Here is a 19,452-nt window from a genome sequence, read left to right as displayed (position 1 = left end):
TCAGTAATAGTTTCTTAGACCTAAGTTAGTGTAGTTGAAATTATAATAATTTCACCTTAGAATGTAATCGAAAAAACCCAAAGACATTCATAATTGCATATGCTCGGGAAAATAAGACTTGTCTTTGTAGTTTAGCTAATGAGATGTGGCCCTATTCTGGTGTCTTTCTAGCTTCTTCCCGCATCCTTGCCCACCTCTCTAGTGAAAGGCTGTCTAGATTATTGGAGAAGATTGATAGGATCGGATCCTGGTTCTGCCTCTTTATTTGCATGACTTTGGTCAATCTGTTTTCTCCCCCAGAACATTAATTTCCTCATCTGTGAAATGGGGCCACTGTCTCCTCGAGGATGGTTGTAAGGATTTAATGAAGTATCATGAGTGCTTAGGAGTTTAACTGGCACAAAATAAGCAATTAGTAAACCATAGCTCCACTTTCCCCTAAAAGTAATATTCAGTCAGCACTCCAGTCATTTTATATCACAACTGTTTATGACTTCATCACCTCTCTCCAGCCCTGTCTGTGGCAACAGCTTTAGCTCATATTCTTTTTTTAAAAAACCAGGGATTGAACTTGGGTCCTTGCACTTGCGAGGCAGGTAGTAGAACCACTGAGCTAAATCCCCAGCCTAGCTCAGATTCTTAATTGGTATTCTGCTTTTTTCCCCTAGGGTTGATGTACTTTTTCTTTAAAGGGCCAGATCATAGACATTTTAGATTCTGTGGGCCATATAATCTTCATCAGTTCACACTTCAGTTCACGAACACTTTTGTTTGCAAACAATTTGGTGTGCACACAGAAGCGTTTGACAAAATTTTATTCTTGTTTGCAAACTGCATCGAGTAACAAACCACCACAGCCATCTTTGCCATGCAAACACAAACATGACTTTTTCAAAATCAAGCACATTAAGTTTTTGAACCAAGGTACCACTGTACTTAACAGTCACACAGCCATAGACAATACCTAATGAATGAGTAAGGGTGTGTGCCAATAAAACTTTCCATAGAAAGGTAGGTGGCTGCCTTGGTTTAACCCACAGGCAGTTTGCCTCCCCTGCTTTGCATAATGTCACAGTGCACTCACCATACCCCTGCTCTCATCCTGCCATTGCCCTGCGCAAGTGACTACAGGATGCAATTAAATTCTTTAACCATGGTCTGTCCCTGCATGTCTTTCCAGCCTCCTCTTAACACTTTCTGGCTTACATAATTGAACCCTACATTCTGCTGGTAAGCCAGCTACTGGTACTGGGCTGTCTCTTGCTTGTATGTTTTACACATACCTAGTCCTTTTTGGAACTCCTTCACCCCAATTTCTTTGTCTGTCAAGTTTTCCCTTATTCTTCAAGACTCAAAAGGGAGTTCCCTTCATGTAGGAAACCTTTCCTTTCTGCCCTCAGTCTGGGCTGTGTGCCCCTTCTTCCCAGGCTTTTAACATTCTTAGTTTATTTAAGAATTAAATTTAGCTCAATGGCAGTGCACCTGCTCTGCAAGTGCAAGGTCCTGAGTTCGATTCCTGGTACCAGAAGAAAAAGAGATTGCATCTTTCATTCTATGCACCCCAATACCTAAGTCCAATCCCTGAGTGCATAGTCTGGACTCAATTATTTAAATAAAAGATTGTATTTATTTATTTGTTTATTTTTATTTCTTTTCTGAAGAAGTAGACAGGGTCTTGCACCTACTGCATAGTCACTGTACAACTGAGCTACATCCTCAGCCCTGAAAATGAATATATTTCAAAGACTTAGGAAGTATCTTGCAATTGGGAAGCAAATACAAGCAAATAAAATTCTATTTGAGCTGTGGACTGAAAATAATACAACCTAGGATTTGTTTGGTATAATCAAGAGACTTTGGGCACAGTGAAATTTTAAAAGTCTTGAAAACTAATTAGAGACATACAAATTAATACACTGCCAGGAAATTAAATTACCATCTAAAAAATTTATGAGAAGATACTAATATAAAACATGCCAGGGCCAGGGATTTAGCTCAGTGGTACCATCACCTGCCTGGCAAGCTCAAGGTCCTGAGTTCAATCCCTGGTACCAAAAAAAAAACACACATCATTTTTTTGGGTTATGCTCACTGAGTGTTCTTTTGTGTAGCTCAGGACTTTTTCCTGCATCCTGTCTTTCTCCTTCTAGTTCCTCGTCTCCTCATCATGAAGGACATGGTCAGACGCCTGCAGGAACTACGACAAACCGAGCAGGTGCAGAGAGCCTATGCGCTGAACTGTGGGGAAGGTGCCACTGTCAGCTATGAGATCCAGATTCGAGTGCTGAGGGAGTTTGGGCTCGCAGATGCTGCTGCAGAGCTCTTGCAGGTAGAACATGGCATTAAACTATTTAAAGAGGGTTGCCTGGCCATCAGCCAGGTGGTATGGTAGACAAGCCCAGAAGCCTTAGGCTGCTGCTGCTTCTCTGTACATGCTCTTTCGCTGCCTGGTAGCCTGCAAGTTCCTCCTGGGAAGAGGCAGCAGGGTGGGATGGACTGAGCACACAGTGATTCTTCTGCTTAGTAGTGGGTTAACTTGGATAAAGGTGCTTCATCACTCAGCGTCAGGTTCCTTGCCTGTAAAATTAATGGTGAAGATAGGAGGTGCTGTACGTAAAGCAGCTATGTTTCTGATCCATAACAAGCATCTAGATGGTGACTGCTGCAAGGTTCCATCCCAGTAGAAGTGGCACAGGAAGTAGAAAATTCTGACCACACAAATACTGGTTTGGTCACTGGCATTTGTGGTTACTGTACTTAGTATGGTATTTACAGGTCTTCAATATGTACACCTCTCTTTTCCCTCAAAACAAATTCTTTGCATAAAGGTTCAAACTCACACCTAAGAATCATGGTGTGAGTGCTTAAAATCCTAGCGGAGAAAAAACTCGTCTCTAGTAATTATCATATACAAGGGCAATCCACTGGTTTTGCAGTTAGGATAAGATTGTATTTAGTGGGATCACAACCACTAAATCAGATCGTTGAGTAAAATTTAACTTCACCTTCTTGCCTCTGACTTCACACTTCATCAGCCTTGATCCTGTCAAAGGGTAAATATGGCACTGTGGTCTTAGACAAGGCAGCAAGTTTTTTTTTTTTTTTTGGTACCGGGTATCGAACTCGGGACCTTGTGCTTGCAAGTCAGGCAGCAGAACCCCAGCCCCTACAGCAGGCTATTTTAAGGTTCTTGGTTTTTTGTTTCTTCGGGGTTTGTTTTGTTTGTTTGTTTGGTTGGTTGGTTTTTTTGAGACAGGGTCTCACTATGTAGTTGAGACTGACCTGGAACTCACTATGTAGCCCAGGCTGGTCTCGAACTCACAGCAATCCTCCTGTCTCAGCCTCCCGAGTGCTAGGATCATAGGCATGGCCACCAGGCTGTTCAAATCCCCTGTGGTTTCTATCCCTAAAGTACTTACTTAATCTTGCAAGAGATGAATGACCTATTTGCTGGATTAGTTGGGTGCGGAGCACTCCTAGATAGCTGTAAGCTTCCTAGCCTGCACTCTGTTCTTCGTACCATTATTAAGGTGATTTTCCCCCCTGGGCTTCTGCTTTAGAAAATTCTATTAATATATACTCTTGTTAAAGGTGGTTTTCCTATATACTTGACTTAACTCTCTCAGCCTATAAATTTTCATCTATGAAATCTGCAAATAAATGTCCTTTATTTTTTAATCTTTGTTTTAGAACCCTCACAAATTCTTTCCTGATGAACGTTTTGGGGATGAAAGTCCACTCCTGACCATGAGACAGCCTGGAAGATGTCGCATTAACAGTACCCCTACTGCAGAAACCATGTTTACAGACCTGGACTCTTTTGTGGCCTTCCATCCACCCTTGCCCCCACCACCCCCTCCATATCACCCTCCAGCCACCCCAATCCATAACCAACTCAAAGCAGGCTGGAAACAAAGACCTCCCAGTCAGCACCCTTCACGTTCATTTTCTTACCCCTGTAATCATTCACTGTTTCACTCCAGAACAGCACCCAAAGCTGGCCCTCCCCCAGTCTATTTGCCAGGTGTTAAAGCAGCGCCGCCTGATTGTGCGAGCACCACCACAGGACCGGGGAGACAGACAATCCCCACTGCTGCAGCTGCTGCCGCCTCAGTAGCAGTGGCCTCTGAGAAACAAATGGTAAGTTAACACCCAAGTCACTTATCCAGATGAAAGGAATGGGATGTTAGAAGCTGTTCCCTTGGCCCCCTGAGACCCACTGGGACTGAGCAGGGCTCGAAGTGTTATACAGGCTCAACAAATGCAGCAGAGTAGTATGCAGAGAGAGAGAAGAAAGCTAGTGTCAGCCTCTGGGAAAGGGCAGGAGCCCAGAGACTGGAGGTACAAGATAAGGACAGCGAGTGTCATCCTTAACTTAGTTGCCAGTGTTAGGAGTAGTGTAGTATAGTGACGGAGCAGGACAAATGGACATGCTGGTGTCCTAATGTGATCAAGCACATGTCTAGAATCTGTCCCTGACTTCTGTTTTACCAGATGTTTTGGTGGGACAAGGAAGAGAAATTACTTAGAGCCAGGCATACCATCAGGACCCACATGGCAAAGACTCCCCACTCAGAAAACAAGCAGAAAGCTGGTTCTCATGCATGTCTCTGCCTCTGGCCAGCACACTTTCAGCTCCTTGTTTAACTTGGAGCCTTGGGAGCTAGGGCAAGTAGGTGGTAATTGAGAGGATTCTTCACCTGCTTTTGTACTGCAGTAGAGGTTGAACTGCTTTATGTAATACATTTGAGAGAAACAGTGGTTTTTAAGTCTTCCTACTCTTTCATGTGCTGTCAACAGCACTGAATAGAGAGAAAAATGAAAAATGCATGTGTTCAGAGAAGCTTCAGTAAAAAAGGGCTTGGAGTTGGGGCATGGTGGTGCACACCTATAATCCCAGCACTTGGGAGGCTGAGGCAGGAGGATCCCTGTGAGTTGAGACCAGCCTGGGCTGCATAGTGAGTTTCCAAGTCAGTCTCAACTACATAGTGAGACCCTGTCACAAAAAAATCAAATAAATAAAAAAAAAGGTCTTGAAGGGCCGGGATTTACTCAGTGGTTCCACCTGCCTTGCAAGCTCAAGGTCCCGAGTTTGATCCCCGATACCAAAAAAAGGGAGGGCCTAGAGTGATGGGTTAGTATATATGTGGGTCATACTAGATCCTTTCTCACATTCTTGTCCCTTTCAAGCTCTCCCTGCTCCGCCTGACCCCTAAACTCCCTTTAAGGTAATTGATTAGTACTTTCTTTGTAGTCTTGATTATAATAAAAAATTGAAAAGTGGGTGTAGTGGCATACACCTGTAATGCTAGCACTCTACAGGCTGAGGCAGGAGGATCCAGAGTTCAGGGCCAGCCTGGGCTACATTGCAAGTTCAAGGCCAACCATGAACTATATGGTAAGATGTTGTCTCAAGAAAAAAGAAATAACCTAATAGTAGAAGAATAGTTAATAGTGGAACATGATGCAGTAATTTCGATTTAGTGACAGGATTATATGTGCACTAAATTTTGTGAAAATTGAAAAAGATGAAGTAAAAAATTCATAATGTTAACTGATTATCTCTGTAGGGCAAGTTGGGAGATTTTTCTGCTTTATAATTTTCTGTATTTTAAAAATTCTTAAATTAAGCTATCAGGAAACAAAATCAGTGACCAGGAGGAATTGTTGGGCCTTTTTTCCCTTTTCCTTCCCTTTCTCTTTAACCCTCCCCTTTGTTTGTGTCTCAGTGTACACAGCCTGTGCTGAATGACCTGATGCCAGATATCGCCATGGGGGTTTCCACACTGTCACTGAAGGACAGGAGGCTTCCAGAACTTGCTGTAGACACAGAGATAAGCCAGCCAGTTTCTGAAGCAGGAACAGGGCCTCCCCAGCATCTCTCGTGTGTTCCACAGAGACATACACATACTTCTCGGAAAAAACATACACTAGAGCAAAAAACAGATGCTAGAGAAAGTCAGCAGGAATACCCAGATTTCTATGACTTCTCAAATGCTGCTTGCAGACCTTCTACTCCTGCTCCTGGCAGACGCACGCCTTCCCCTTCACGAGGTGGATATTTTGGTCCCGATTTGTATAGCCACAATAAGGCATCACCAAGTGGCTTAAAGTCAGCCTGTCTACCTAGTCAGCCCTCTCCTAAAAAACAGGAAGAAGTGAGGAGAGAATATCCACTTTCCTCTGATGGGCATCCACATAGACAGAAGAGTGAGTTCATTCGTCTGGATGTCGTTGAGCAACCACCCCCACGGTCAGACTTTCCTGTAGCAGCCCCAGAAAATGCTGGTAGCGGTCCAGCCCATGTCAGGGGACGAACCGGAGTAGAAACTGACTTGACTTTTGGGCTGACTCCTACCAGACCTTCACATTCTGCATGTAGCTCCGAAGCTCCAGAAGAGCGATCCAGTAGAAGACTGGCTGACAGTGAGTCCCTGAGCTGTGGGGCTCAGAGAAGCACAGATCTGGAAAGGGAAGATTCCATCAGCAGAGGAAGGAGGTCTCCGAGCAAGCCAGACTTCCTCTACAAAAAGCCTGCCCTCTGAGAGCAGCCTCCAAGTCGTCTGTGCCTGAGATGTGAAACGTCCATTTATGATGTAACCCAACAACTTACCAGTTTATTGATGCCAGCTCATTTTCACATTATTTTATTCTGGTTTTTGTGTGTATATATATGTTTATTACACATGGCATGCTAAGAGGGTTATTTTGAATGCTGCATATGTCTGTTTTATGTTTGAACGATTATGTAGGGAACCATTTTAAAGAGCAAGCAAGCTGGCACTTTTTTTTCCCCCTCTTTATAAATGATGGAAATTTTTTGCACTTGTACATTTATTTTATCTGTATTGATTTTATATCAGTATGTCCAACTTTATTGCCACATTTAAAAGAGTGTATTTTCATACTTTTTTGCATTTTACCTTTCATCTACTAATTTCCATGTGCATTGGATTGCACACTAAGATGTATTTTCTTATGAAATAGTTCTGTGTTTATTTTTTAATTATAGAAACTCCAAAGAACAGCACATCAAAATGCTCCTCTCTTTTCAGTAATTGTTTAGGTTCAGAAATCTTCCTGCTCATTCTCCATAAGTCTAATGTTATTCTTTAATAAGTCTTAGGAGCTGGTCTTCATTCCCCCAGTGGGTCCATTCCAGGTCCTGAAGTTTTCACGTCAGTTAGAACAGGAAGCAGAAAAGCCTTTGGTGCCCAAGCTAAGGCTGTTGCTTTGTTCACAGTGTGGACACTGTCAGGACCCGTGCAGATTCTGGTTGTACAGATTAGAATATTGTGGATTTGCTCAGCTGATGAGGTTCTAAGGAAATTGGATCCCTTGGATGAGAAAGCAGCAGAAATCCTTCAGGTTTTCTGGCGCTAAGTGTGACTCTCAGCTGCCTTGGGTGAAATGACTGCCTGCTGCCTTCAGTTGTATTGCTTTCTATGGGAAAAAAAAAAAAAAAAAGACAAAAGGGCTTCAGTCTTATGGATTGTTATTTGGTATTTGTAAGCATATGTTTCCTTTTAAATATTTTTCAAAGGATGTCTCAATTTTGGTGTCCTATAATAGTTGTATATAATACATAATGCTTTTTCACCAAAAAACAAAAAAGAAAAAGAAATTTGTTTTCAGTTGAACACTACATGTCCTACTTGAACTTCATTAGGGACGCTGGTTTGGCCTTTACTGAACCACTGAGCACATGGGATCTTTCTGATCCTCTCCCTTGGAAGGGCAATGTGTGAGCTAAGGACTGTTTTTTTCTTACTCTCCTATGTAAATATGTTAGTATTTGAGTTTTTAAATCACTTAAATATTATTTGAGCATTCACTTTGTATTTTTACAAACACATAGAACCATAGCACTTAGAAGAAAAGAGACTTCCTAAACATTCCCTCGTAGGAAGGATATTTGGAAACCTCTTTTCAAGATATATATATTTCACAGATATATATATCACTATGAGTCACTCACACTCTAAAACTATGCAGGGCTAGGGAGCCTTTACAAGCTACCATATAAATGAATTACATGCACTTTGAAGTAAATAGATTTCTATTGGGTGTCAACAACTCTGATTTCTCCCAAAACTGTAGTTTCTCTTACGGTCTTTTCCTACTTTACCCTGTGGATATACACTCAGGAATAATCTGACATTTTTAAAAATCCTAATAGTAGATAATCTCAAAGATGGAAAACCTGTCGGTCTATCTGTGTACCCCGGCCGACTGCCGCCACTTGTTCTGCTGCCTGACTAGTTAGCTGCTACTGGTGCATTCATTGACCTTGGTGATGTATTCTGAGCTCCACTCATTGGCTGTGAGGTCAGCTCATATATCGCCTTTATGGCTCCTTTTTTAGACGGAAAAACACAGGACTCTGTCCTCATTTTTGAATTTTAGCTCTTCTAGTAGATAATGGGATGTTTTGAAGTCCAGTCTTCTTCTTCAGAAACAAAAGTTAATTCTCTGATATTCCTTACTGTGTGGTTATATACATGTGTGAACATGAATTGTTTTAGAATTCATGAATCGGACTTTTCTGTGTTAATCAGACATGATAAGAATGAGTGGACCTAATTTGGGTGTTGAAAAGGCTTTCTCATTTCTGACCTATTTCTTTTTTACTATTTTCCCCTACATATTAGACCAGTGTTGTTGATCCCACACATTTTTTGGTTTTAGGGTTTTTTTTTTTTTTGGTACCCGAGATCAAACTTGGGTCCTTGCGCTTGCAAGGCAGGCGGCAGAACCACTGAGCTAAATCCCCAGCCTTTTTTTGCCGGGGGGGTACCAGTGATATCCCACACATTTTTTGAAACTTCATTAAATATTTTTTATATACTCAAAATGTAATTGTAAAAATTAGTGGTCGTTGTTCATAGTATTATTTAATTTATGAAATTTGCTTTTCATAACAGTTTACCCAGCAAAACTATGTGTATAGAGGGAAGTCTTGCTTTAATCTGTGGGATTGTGGATTAATGTGACTTGCAGAAGGTAAACAGATGTGATTTTTATATGTGTTAGGTGTTGGTGGACTTTTAATGTACCTTGTGAAGTATGGTTAATAGGGTAGGTTGAATAGCTATGTGCCTCTAGCTTTTGAACCCATCTATTAAATCTTTTTCAGTGCTGTACTAAGATAAATGTGAAGTCTGAATAAGGTTGCTCTCAGAAAAAAAATATGTATAATATGAAACTTAGGACACGGGAATTGGCACTTCACTTGGTATAGAAATTTAATGAGAACCAAATCACAAAAATACCAGATCTCCTTTTGAGGCCATGGACAATCAGGCCACTTGGACAATCACCACTTCCACTGCCTGCTGTGTGTTGAGGTTAGAGAGCCACCAGTCAAGTGCTAGTGCAGAGGAGAAGAGTTAGATTTCTGAAAGATGCTGTTGGTCCTTTCCTTATATAATTGTTTTAGTTTTGTGATTTTGAAAAATATTTTAAGTTTAAGGTCACCCAGTGCTCCCGAGGGAAACAGTAACAGCATGAAAGGTCAGAATCATCCGCACACCCATTCTCGTATGCCCCCTTGCTTTATTTCCCGGCACACGTTCCTGGGCCTGAGCTAGCCTGTCATTTTAATAACCTAGCTTCTGAGGGTTTTTGCAGAGTTTTTCATATTTATCTTTTTCTAAAACTATGAAATTCTTTTTACTTCCTCAATCTGGTTGGGGTTTTTGTTTTGTTTTTTTACTAATACTTGTCATCCTTTATTGAGTTTTCTTTTGATTGGTGGTTCAGGTTCTCGCAGCAGGCACAATCTTGAACATTTGAACAAAGCTGATGCTGCTCAGGGGGAAGGGGGAAGGAGGATGTAGCTTCCCCAGTAACTAACGTGCAAGAGAGAGCTTTTCTTTTCTTTTTCCCTAAAGACTGGCCGGTTATTAGTGTCCTGGGGCTGAGATAAGTCAGTCAGTCTGTTGTGTGGCTCCTGGACCTGAGGATGCCAGGCTCCAGTGCTGTTCTCAGCCCTTCAGGATCCCTTGCATCTAATATTTTCCTTGCCAGGGCAGTATCAATATCACATTCAGGAATCCTTGACACTTGTTCTTTTGTTGATTTATAATCCCTAAATATTGGGTCCACTTTTACCCATACTTGCTACTTTGCAGAGATGTGGAAAATTAATTGGTGCAATTAATCATGTCCTAGCTTTAAGGCCTTAAGGTACAAGAACATGCTTGGGTCATGTTTCTCTACCAAGTCAGCTTTGATCTCTAAGAATTTCTTTATTTCCTGTCCAGCACGAGGTAGGAAGCTCGCATGAGAGAGACCATCAGTAAATGCTTTCATAGTCATATATAAGGTTGCCATCAACTTAACCTGAGAGAGGAAGACATGGCTGGTGGGTTGTACAGTGTTGATCCCCAAGTTTAAGAAGACTTTGAAGTATATTCACATCCAGCCTTGGGCCCAAACATGTATGTGTCTGCTGCTGGTGGGGTTACACCCAGCCTGACAGCAGCAAACAAAGCATTAAACCATTTTCTTATTTGCTCAAGGGGGTTCTGCTGTGGCTTTCAAAGTGATAAGCAGGAGCAAGGGCACAAATAACAATATTGCTCTGTAGGTCATCTCTGGCTTTGATCCCAGGAACAGGCCTCGGGGCACAGATTCCCTGTTCATTTGGAAGTCCTCTGTCCAGTGATATGAAATGTGATTCCCAGTAGTACGTCATACAGTTGTGGGAAGACTGAGAAGGGTGGAGAGGACTGCTAACAGACCCCTCCTGCTGTTCTTGGATGCTCTTGGCAGGATGGGCCAACACCGTAGCCACTGCTAAGACTGCTTGGTCAGGAGAAGGAAGGGTAACCGGTTGGCTGACTGCACCACCTAGTTCTAACATGAGGGGCGTGGAGTCACAGATAGATAGTTTCACAATGTTGGATTTGCCTTTTAGGGAAAAACATGTCTAATGAAATACTTGTAAGATAGCTGTTTTACAATTAAAAGGCATTCTTCTTATCTTTGGACTGAATTCAAAAGGAAATGCTTCTTTGAATTCAAGTGTTCAGTGACCTTCAGCTCTCATAGTCACTATTAAAGCTGCAGTGATGGGTGCTATTCCCGGTTCTGCAGTGGTTCACTTTGTCTGCTGTGTAGTTTACTTTCAGACCTCATTACAGATAATCTTACTGAAAGAGTTAACTGTGTACACCGCTGGAAGGTATTACTGTTTTCCATTAACACTTGTATGAATGTTTTATGAAATGTTATCTTTTTGTCCTATCAATTGCAATAGCTGTCGTAGTTATTATCTGGGCAAGCCTTTTGATTTTTTTTCTTTAGAAAATCTTCATACTGTGTATCAATCTTTCATATTCTGAATATTATAATGTGTGGCTGTTTTCACAGAAAGTTACTTGGAATTGTGTCTTGAAAATAGCCTCTGGTGTTTGTGAGTTTATGTGGGTTCTGTCTGGAAGCTTCCTTGGGTACCTGCCCATGGCCGTGTACGTAGGTTCCCTGGGCAGGCCGTGTGGAGTCGTCCTCTTGGGTGGGATGACTAAAAGCTGAAGGTTCCTGAACTCCACTTGCTGTGTATGTGCCACATCTGTACCTGAGAGATGTGGGACCTTCTACACCACTGCGTTTCTTGTGGTTGTGCTGTTACTGGTATAAAGTTAAGTGCCTTCAATGCTAAAGGCTCAGAAATTTTTCTTAAAACTGATTTCATGTCCTATGCAAGTGTTTTCTACAACCTGCATAACCAGTACTTTGTAAAACTTGTTTACGCTTCAATTGTACATAGTGTTTTTTAAAGAAATATATAGTATTTTTATTTAGGTACCTCCAAACTTGAATTCGTCTGTGTGAAGCATTGTAAAACGATACATTTCTCTTTTGAGTACCATTACAGTTGTACAGAGGTTTTCACTGGTTCTATTTTTCTACTGTTACTGATAAGCATGTAACACTGACTTTATCCTACATATAGTTGGCATTTCAAATAAATGGCTTGTATAGAACCTGCCGAGTTGGATACAGTCTGTTTTAGTAATGTAGTGTACAGTCTTCATTTATGGACATGCTTTGTAGCCCTTAAGGGTAGAATCAGGAGGCTTTCCAGGATGATCCGCTCACTGTTTCTAAGATTTCAGTTATTCAGAGACATTATTATTTATGATTTTCTTAGAAATAACACATTCTGAATCATCAAGTTCTTCCTATTATTTCCCTGGGACATTTTTGAGACATTGTACTTTACAAATTTGAGCAAAAGAGTTACTTGGGCTAGGGCCTCCAGAGGACTTCATTCCTCCCACGTATACCAGACACCTGGAACCTTGGGCAGCAGGGAGATCCAGCGTGTCCTGCAATGCAGGGCCCTCAGCAGCTTTTCTCATTCAAATTCAGTCTCATTCAGGGTTTGGTTTGGTTTGTTTTTTGAGACAGGGTCTCACTGTGTAGTTGAGACTGACCTGGAACTCAAACCCAGGATGGTCTCAAACTCTCAGCGATCCTCCTGACTCAGCCTCCTGAGTGCTGGGATTATAGGTGTGCACCACCACACCCAGCAGTCTCATTCAGGTTTGATACTTTTTAAAAAGGGAAATGGAATTCTTATCCAGAGCATAGAGTGGGGGCAAGAAAAACATGGAAAAAAAGTTCTAATTTCCATTTTTAAAGTTGCTATAAAATAGCATTTATTTAAAGTTTTTGTTTTAATCATTTCTCTGACAAGTTCCTTCCAAGCATTTCCGCTTCATGCCTCACTAGACAAGTCTCTGTTTTGTACCCATTTTAGGGATAACTGTGGAATACCCAGATCAAAAGTTTTTGTAGGTAAGTTTCCTAAATATTTGACCAAGAAAGCTGGGCTATAGTTCAGTGATACTGTACTTACCTGACTTGCACAAGACCCACAGTTTGATCCTCAACTCCAGAGCAGGGAAGGGGAACTAAAAATGAAAATCGAAGGAGTAAACTGACATTTCTGTACTTGTGGGTCATCCTGAAATGGTTGCAGCTGGCTTCCCTCACCACTTTGGCCTTACCTCTCCTCAGTACATGAGATCTGGAGTCCACATGTCCCAGGATCTGGAACATGGAGCAGAAGACAAAACTGGACACCTTTTCAATTGACTGAAAAATGGGTTTTTAAAAAAACCCAGTCCAGAGCAGCATCAGGACTGAGGGAAGAACTGACTGGCCCTCAAGTGAATGAATGGAGGAGACTGCAATTAATATATTTTCATTTAACCCTTCAATGAATTATACAAACTTTCCTATAATCCTCTGTGATTTAAGTGGTGTTACTCATGCCATTTTACAAGAGAAAAACCAAAATACAGAGATCCTGGGTAACTTGTCCCAGGTCACACAGCTAGTAAATTGGCAGAACTCAAATTCCAAACCACAGTAATGTCCCACACACCAGCAAGTTGGGTGGCAGGAGCAGGAGGAACTGGGCATGCAGCAGTGGTAGTGGGTAAAGCATGACATTTATTTGCTCCCGAGATATTCCATCCATTACTTGGGACAGAGGCAGCAGAACTGAATAGGACAGTCAGGGTCACAGCCCTCAACGCTTGGTAGGGGAGAGAAGGTGCAGAAGGAAAAGTCGGGACAGCAGCAAGGAGGGAAACGGTCCAGGGAGAGCAGAACCCAAGGCAGTAAAGCTGAGTACCCTGAAGGCTCAGTGGGGTGAGATGGCTGTGGATCCAACTCAGCAGCCCTGGCAGGGCAGCTAGGGATTTTGAGATTGGCACTAATGGTAACATAGCAACTACTACATGGTTTTCAGCAGGGGTGTGATTAGATTTGAATGTTCCAAATCACTCTGGCCAATGAGCAAGACACAGATTGAAGAGAAGCAGAAGTGGACTCTGGATGCCAATCAAGAGCAGTCCAGGGAAAACTGCAAATAGCCAACAACTAGGGCACAGTACCTCACGCCCTGGAGACTGCAGGGTGCAGTCCAACCAGAAGCAAGATGAATTTAATAATGATCATGTCAGCTTGGAAATGTCCATCAAGCAGCCAGCCTTCAAATGGCAAGTGGCTGTGCTGTGCTCCGGGAGCTCAGGGGAGGGGCCTGTACATGTGGGTGCTGCATGAAGCCTTGGGAGGAGGTGTGATTCGGGGATGTGCTAGAAGGAAGGTGAGGGGTGAACTGAGGCGATGGATCTGGAGGAACGCTAGCCTTCCCAGGCCTGCTGGTGCGCATTGCTGCCCCAGGGTAGCCGCGCAGGCAGAAGGAAAACTAGCAAAGTGGTTCTCATAGCCAAGCCCAGACTGTTCAACAGGAGGGACTATGATCTGCAAAATAAAGAGAAACAGGTAAAGTACACAAGACTGCACATAGGTGCCATTTGTGGAGAAGAGGGGAAAAAACACTTTTGCAAGAATCTACAAGAAGATTTATAGGACTGCCTCTGGAGCAGGGCATTGGCAAGCTGGGTGGGAGGGTTTCTAACTGTATTCTTTTTGTACTGGGTTTTTTGTTTTTGCTTTTTGCTGCTGTTGATGGAACCCAGGGCTGTGAGCATGCTAAGCGCTTGCTGTACCACTGAGCTACACCCGCAGCCCCTGGTTCAATTTTTAAATGACATGTGTATTACTTCAATTTAAAGGAGCAGTTTGTGGCAGCTGCTCAGGTTTGGCAGGGCCAGGCCCCCAGGACATTTTGGGCTGGCCACATGGGGGAAAGTGAGTGGGGTTGGTGATGTGGCAGGCAGAAGTCTGAGTTCTATGTAGATGACTTTTGTAAGTGGTTTAGCAGTGGAGAGAAAACCAGAGAGGTGTAAGGAGGTGGCTGTGGGATGTGGGAGGAGGCTGGGCGGTAGTGTCCTTATGAGAAAACTCACACTCGTTCATCGCCCCAGCTTGTTTTAGAATCCTCTGGGGACACCTACCAAGTGCCTCGGCTACAGTTTGCAGTCTCTACCATCCCCTGCCTATAAACACAAAAACAAGTGAAGTGAGATCATGGGCCGTTTCTCAGGCAGGGGCCTCTGTCCCTTTCTTGGTCACCCTATCTAGGTTGCCAATTCCCTAAGGACTCCCAAGGTCCTGGCTCCTTCCGGCCTGGACTCACTTCTGATTGGCTCTGCCCATCCATGTTTAGGGGTTTCTCTTTGGCAGACAGAATGAGAGTTGTATGGCTCTGCCCTCCCTGCCACCTGCTAGCCTTGTGCTAACTGTGCTAGCTCCAAACCCAGCTCTATACACAACACTGATCATGTGGTTGGGATTTTTATGGGCCTCACACAGGCTTGACTTCAGCTTTGGGACCACCGGGCTCCGTGAACCTCTCACCCATGGGCCCCTGTTTTTTTGTCTCTCCAGTTCCGCACAGCCATGCCCCATTCTTGCGCCTCCCCACCCATCAGGAGTGAGATGCCTGACCTGGATCTGAGCACCCTGCTCTCACAGGGCCTTAGATTTGAGCCCATCGTAATCATCTCTAGGCATTGCGGAGCCGGCAGCTGTGCACTTGGGTGTCTGGGTAACAGTGACCACCGCCGGATTGTGGCAGGGCTTGGGAGTGAGGAGCTACTGCAGGGAAGCCTGTGGGAGGAAGCCTTGCCCAGTCAAGGGTCTTGACTCTGCCCTGCAATAGCCATAGCGCCTGGGCAAAGCACCCAACCCTCCACTTCCTCATCCTTAATGTGGAGATGGTGTTGGTTCACTTACTGAGCAGTAGTTATGGGCCTCATGTATTTGTCTTATGACCCTCAAGTCACCCTGAACACAGGTCTTCTCATTCCCACTCCGAGGGGGCTCCTGCCTGCAGGAGTTGCTGCAGGATGCAGAGGCACCTGGCGCCCTTCCCATTCCTCCGGGAACTCCTCTGCCAGCTACTCCCCAGCTACATAGACTTCCCCCTTTTCTGGAATCTTCTATTAGGTGTACCATAATTACCTCCCACCTTTGGACTGAGCTAAAAAGAAGCAATTGTGTTTCCCACTTCTCTGGGTTCTGACAGACTCACCCAAACCTCTGAGGGGTCCCTGTTAGTCCAGGTGTGGTGACCCAAGGGCTTCCTCTCATCATTCCTTGGGGCAGCAAGGGCTGTGCCCTTTGCAGTGTGGCAATCAGTTGAGCCTGCCACGCTGCCTCTCCCACTGACTCCTGTGCAATCCCCTTGACACAGGGGAGAAGGGCCTGATTCATTCTTCCCCTGGTGGCTGGAGGTGGGGGGAGCTTGGCCAGCAGCTGTCTGCCCCTCCCTCTTGCATCCCCGTGGACTGGGACAGTGTCCTCCCTGGCCATCGAGGCAGGAGAGCTCCCCTGACCATGATGCCCCTCTCTGTTCTGAGTGTATACTTTGACTCTGCCTCATAAACCTCTTTAGCTGAGTGTAGTGGCACATGCCTGTAATCCCAGCATTTGGGAGGCTAAGGCAGGAGGATCGCCACAAGTTCAAGGCCAGCCTGGGCTATGCAAGACCCTGTCTCAAAAAACAAAAGCTCTTTATGCCCCTCACTGATGCATTTTGAAATTTCTTTTTCTGTGATGAAGTCAGCAAACCTACAATCTACGCTGTGGTTGGGGTAAGTTGAGGTCCCCATCTCCTCCCTTGGGGACTTCTTTGGACCCTGTCTAGTAATAGCTGGTGGAACCTGCCAGGCATCTGATGTTGTGGGACGGGCCCCAATTTACGGGCTTACTGAGTCTTCAAGACCCTTAGGATGCCAGCAGGAGTCCTTCCTGGCCTAGGTCTTCATGAACAGGAACATCAGTACTTCTCACAAGCATTCCTTCCTTGGGCCACTTCCCCTCCTCTGCCGGGAACCTAGTCGTGGACGTAGAACCTGCACTGCTGCCGTCTGAGTGCGCACAAGGCTGACCATTAACTGCGATGTCAGTTTGACTTGCTAAGAACCGCGTAGCAGATTGGTAAAGAGCTGGGTGTCTTGCAGATGATCGACAGGGATCATAGGCAGCAAACCGAGGAGGGGAGCCCCACCCCAGATGTGGGCGGCACCGACGGATAGACTTGCAGCCTTGGGGCCTGCCTCACCCTGCTGCTCAGTCTCAGAATAAAAAGGGAAAGTCTGCCCATTTTCTTCAGACGTGTTCTGGGCTTTGACATTGTCTCTGGAAGTCCTGCAGTTCCTTCAGGCTTCCGGCACAGACCCGTTGGCTTTCCTGCGCGGACTCACACCAGGCTGCAGGTTTTGGACTTTACTGGACCCAGCACACAGACAACTGTCTTACACTTTCCACCCCCATTCTGCAGGCGGCTGTCATAAGTCTACCTGGTAAATCCTTTATATATCATATATATAATATTTTAAAATATTAATTCTGTTCCTTTAGTGAACCCTAATACATGCGAAGCTGGGTGAACATGACTGGAATTTAACCAGCGTGTTATCCAGCATTGACAAACATTCTGGTGATGATTATGATGAAAACTGCCACCAAGGACAGGAGAGGATTGAAAAGGGACCCTGTCATTTTAAAATGCTTATTGTGTGCCTCCTCTCCACTTGGTGTAAAATGTTTTCATTTTCAAAATACTTTCACCCTGATTATTTCACCAGTTCAGCCTCTACAAAAAAATCTCACCGCCTGAGTAGAGTAAGTAGTACATGCCTATCTGTAGTCCCAGCTACTCAGGAGGCTGAGACGGGAGGATCCCAAATTCAAGGCCAGCCTGGGCAACTGAGACCTTGTACTAAAAAATAAAAAAGAGGGCGGGGGATTTAGCTCAGCAGTTTGGTGGCCTGCCTTGCAAGCGCAAGGACCCAAGTTCAATCCCCGGTACCAAAAAAATAAAATTAAAAAATTAAAAAAATAAAAAAGAGGGGTGGGCTGGAGATATGGCTCAATGGTAGACCACTTGCCTAGTTTGCACAAGCCCTGGCATTCAATTTCTAGTATCACAATAACAAGAAAACAAAGCAAACAAAATCCCTCCCCAGATTGATTACACTTAAGAGACTTGGGCTGCACCCCATCTGGCTTAATTAGCTGCTCCTTGAGGCTCAATTTCCTCACCTGACAAGCGGGAATGAGTAATCCTCAGCAGGCACATTTGCGGCACCTGATTCCTACAACCCTGTGAGGGCAGAAATATTCCAGTCGGGCAGATGAGGAAACTGAAGCCCAAAAGCTATCAGACAGTGGGACCTGGGAGGAGCCCGTCCAGCCTCACAGGGGGAGTTTTCATCACTGCACTGTCCTTGTCTCAGGGTTGGGGTGAGGGCCAGGGAGTCATGGTGTCCTCACCACGTAGGAACAACTTCCACTCCCTCCCTCCTGCTCTCAGTGGAGCGACTTTGGTCTCCAACTCCGCCCCTTGCTGCCCACTGCTGCCCACTTGCAGCCTGGGGGTGGGGGTGGGCTCTGCTGCCACAGTACAAAGGGGCCTGTGGAGCCCGGGCTCTGCCTGGGGCCAAGGGCTTCCTCCTGCTAACAGGTGACAGGGCGGTGGTGACCCCTTCCCTAGCTTCCCTCGCATGCGTCGCCACCCCCACCATGCCCTGCTGCCACCTGCCACACTGCCACAGTCACCCTTGTCCTCTGCTGTGACTCCCGGTGGGCGAAGATGGGCGCTGCATGTCTGGCCACTTCTTTTTGCTACAACACGCGAGTGGGAGCGACCTGGAGTCAAGCTACTTGGAAGGTTTGATCCCCTTGCCTGCAGCAGGTTAGGTGCCGGTAGAGTCCCAAACCAACCCAGGACACAAAGTCCTTCTCACCCCAGGGCAACTATGGCACCCTGTGCCTTAAGCTATCAGCATCTTCCCAGCTGCTCCCAGGTGCCCATGTCCTTGAAGCCAGATCAGTGGAGTTAAGAGTGCCCAATTTCTGCGGGTTGACACCTACTAGCTGGGGAACCTCGACCCCTCTGAGCCTCAGTTTCCCCAACTGAAAAGTGGGGGTGTGCAGGTGTCTCCCTCAGGTCATTGTGAGGATTAGGTAGGGTTATGCACACGAATACACAGCCCTGCTGGGGCACCCATCATGCCACTGCTGGAAAGTGATGAGCAGGGCGGCCAGTTCCTGACCTCAGTGCGTTTGTGGTTTAATGGGGAAGACAGATATTAAGCAAACGAATTCACACAGCATTCCCATGGATTTGTGCCGAAGTGGAATATAGTCCAAGGCAAAGTAGCTATATGAATATTAGCCAGTAACAGCATGTCAGGCCATCTCTACCCATAATTAAGAGGTCACTGAAGAAAAAGCAGATCCTCGGTCAGCAGCATTTTGCCCACAAAGGGACCAGGTGGGAAGTGCATCAAGTAGGGGACTCTAGGGCTGGGGACTTATCTCAGTGGTGCCGCTACCTGCCTCAAACGCGCAAGGTCTTGAGTTTGATCCCTGGTACCAAAAAAAAAACATGTAGGGGACTCTCATTCCAAAGCAGCTTCTTGGTTCAGTTGTTGCCATCCCATTTATTGCTCCAGGCCTGGAAACTAGGGAGTGCAGCCCCTGCCCCGTGTGGGTACTGTGACCTTGGGATGTCACCTC

The 19,452-nt window shown here is 44.9% G+C and overlaps 1 protein-coding gene across 1 annotated transcript in view; it reads left to right on the top strand.

Annotated features, from left to right (window-relative positions):
• Positions 1–11,635, top strand: part of Btbd7 (BTB domain containing 7) — a 59,995-nt gene extending 48,360 nt beyond the window's left edge. The window contains exons 9-11 of the mRNA XM_010609213.3: positions 2,151–2,329; positions 3,691–4,140; positions 5,730–11,635. Of these exons, the coding sequence (XP_010607515.1) occupies positions 2,151–2,329; positions 3,691–4,140; positions 5,730–6,545 (1,445 nt within the window). The 3' untranslated portion in view covers positions 6,546–11,635. The remainder of the gene's footprint in view (positions 1–2,150; positions 2,330–3,690; positions 4,141–5,729) is intronic.
• The last annotated feature ends 7,817 nt before the right edge of the window (positions 11,636–19,452 follow it).

Source organism: Fukomys damarensis, unplaced genomic scaffold, assembly GCF_012274545.1.
Source record: "Fukomys damarensis isolate Sample0158 unplaced genomic scaffold, DMR_v1.0_HiC HiC_scaffold_21, whole genome shotgun sequence".
NCBI classification, from domain to species: Eukaryota; Metazoa; Chordata; class Mammalia; order Rodentia; family Bathyergidae; genus Fukomys; species Fukomys damarensis.
This window is presented reverse-complemented; position numbering and strand designations above follow the sequence as displayed.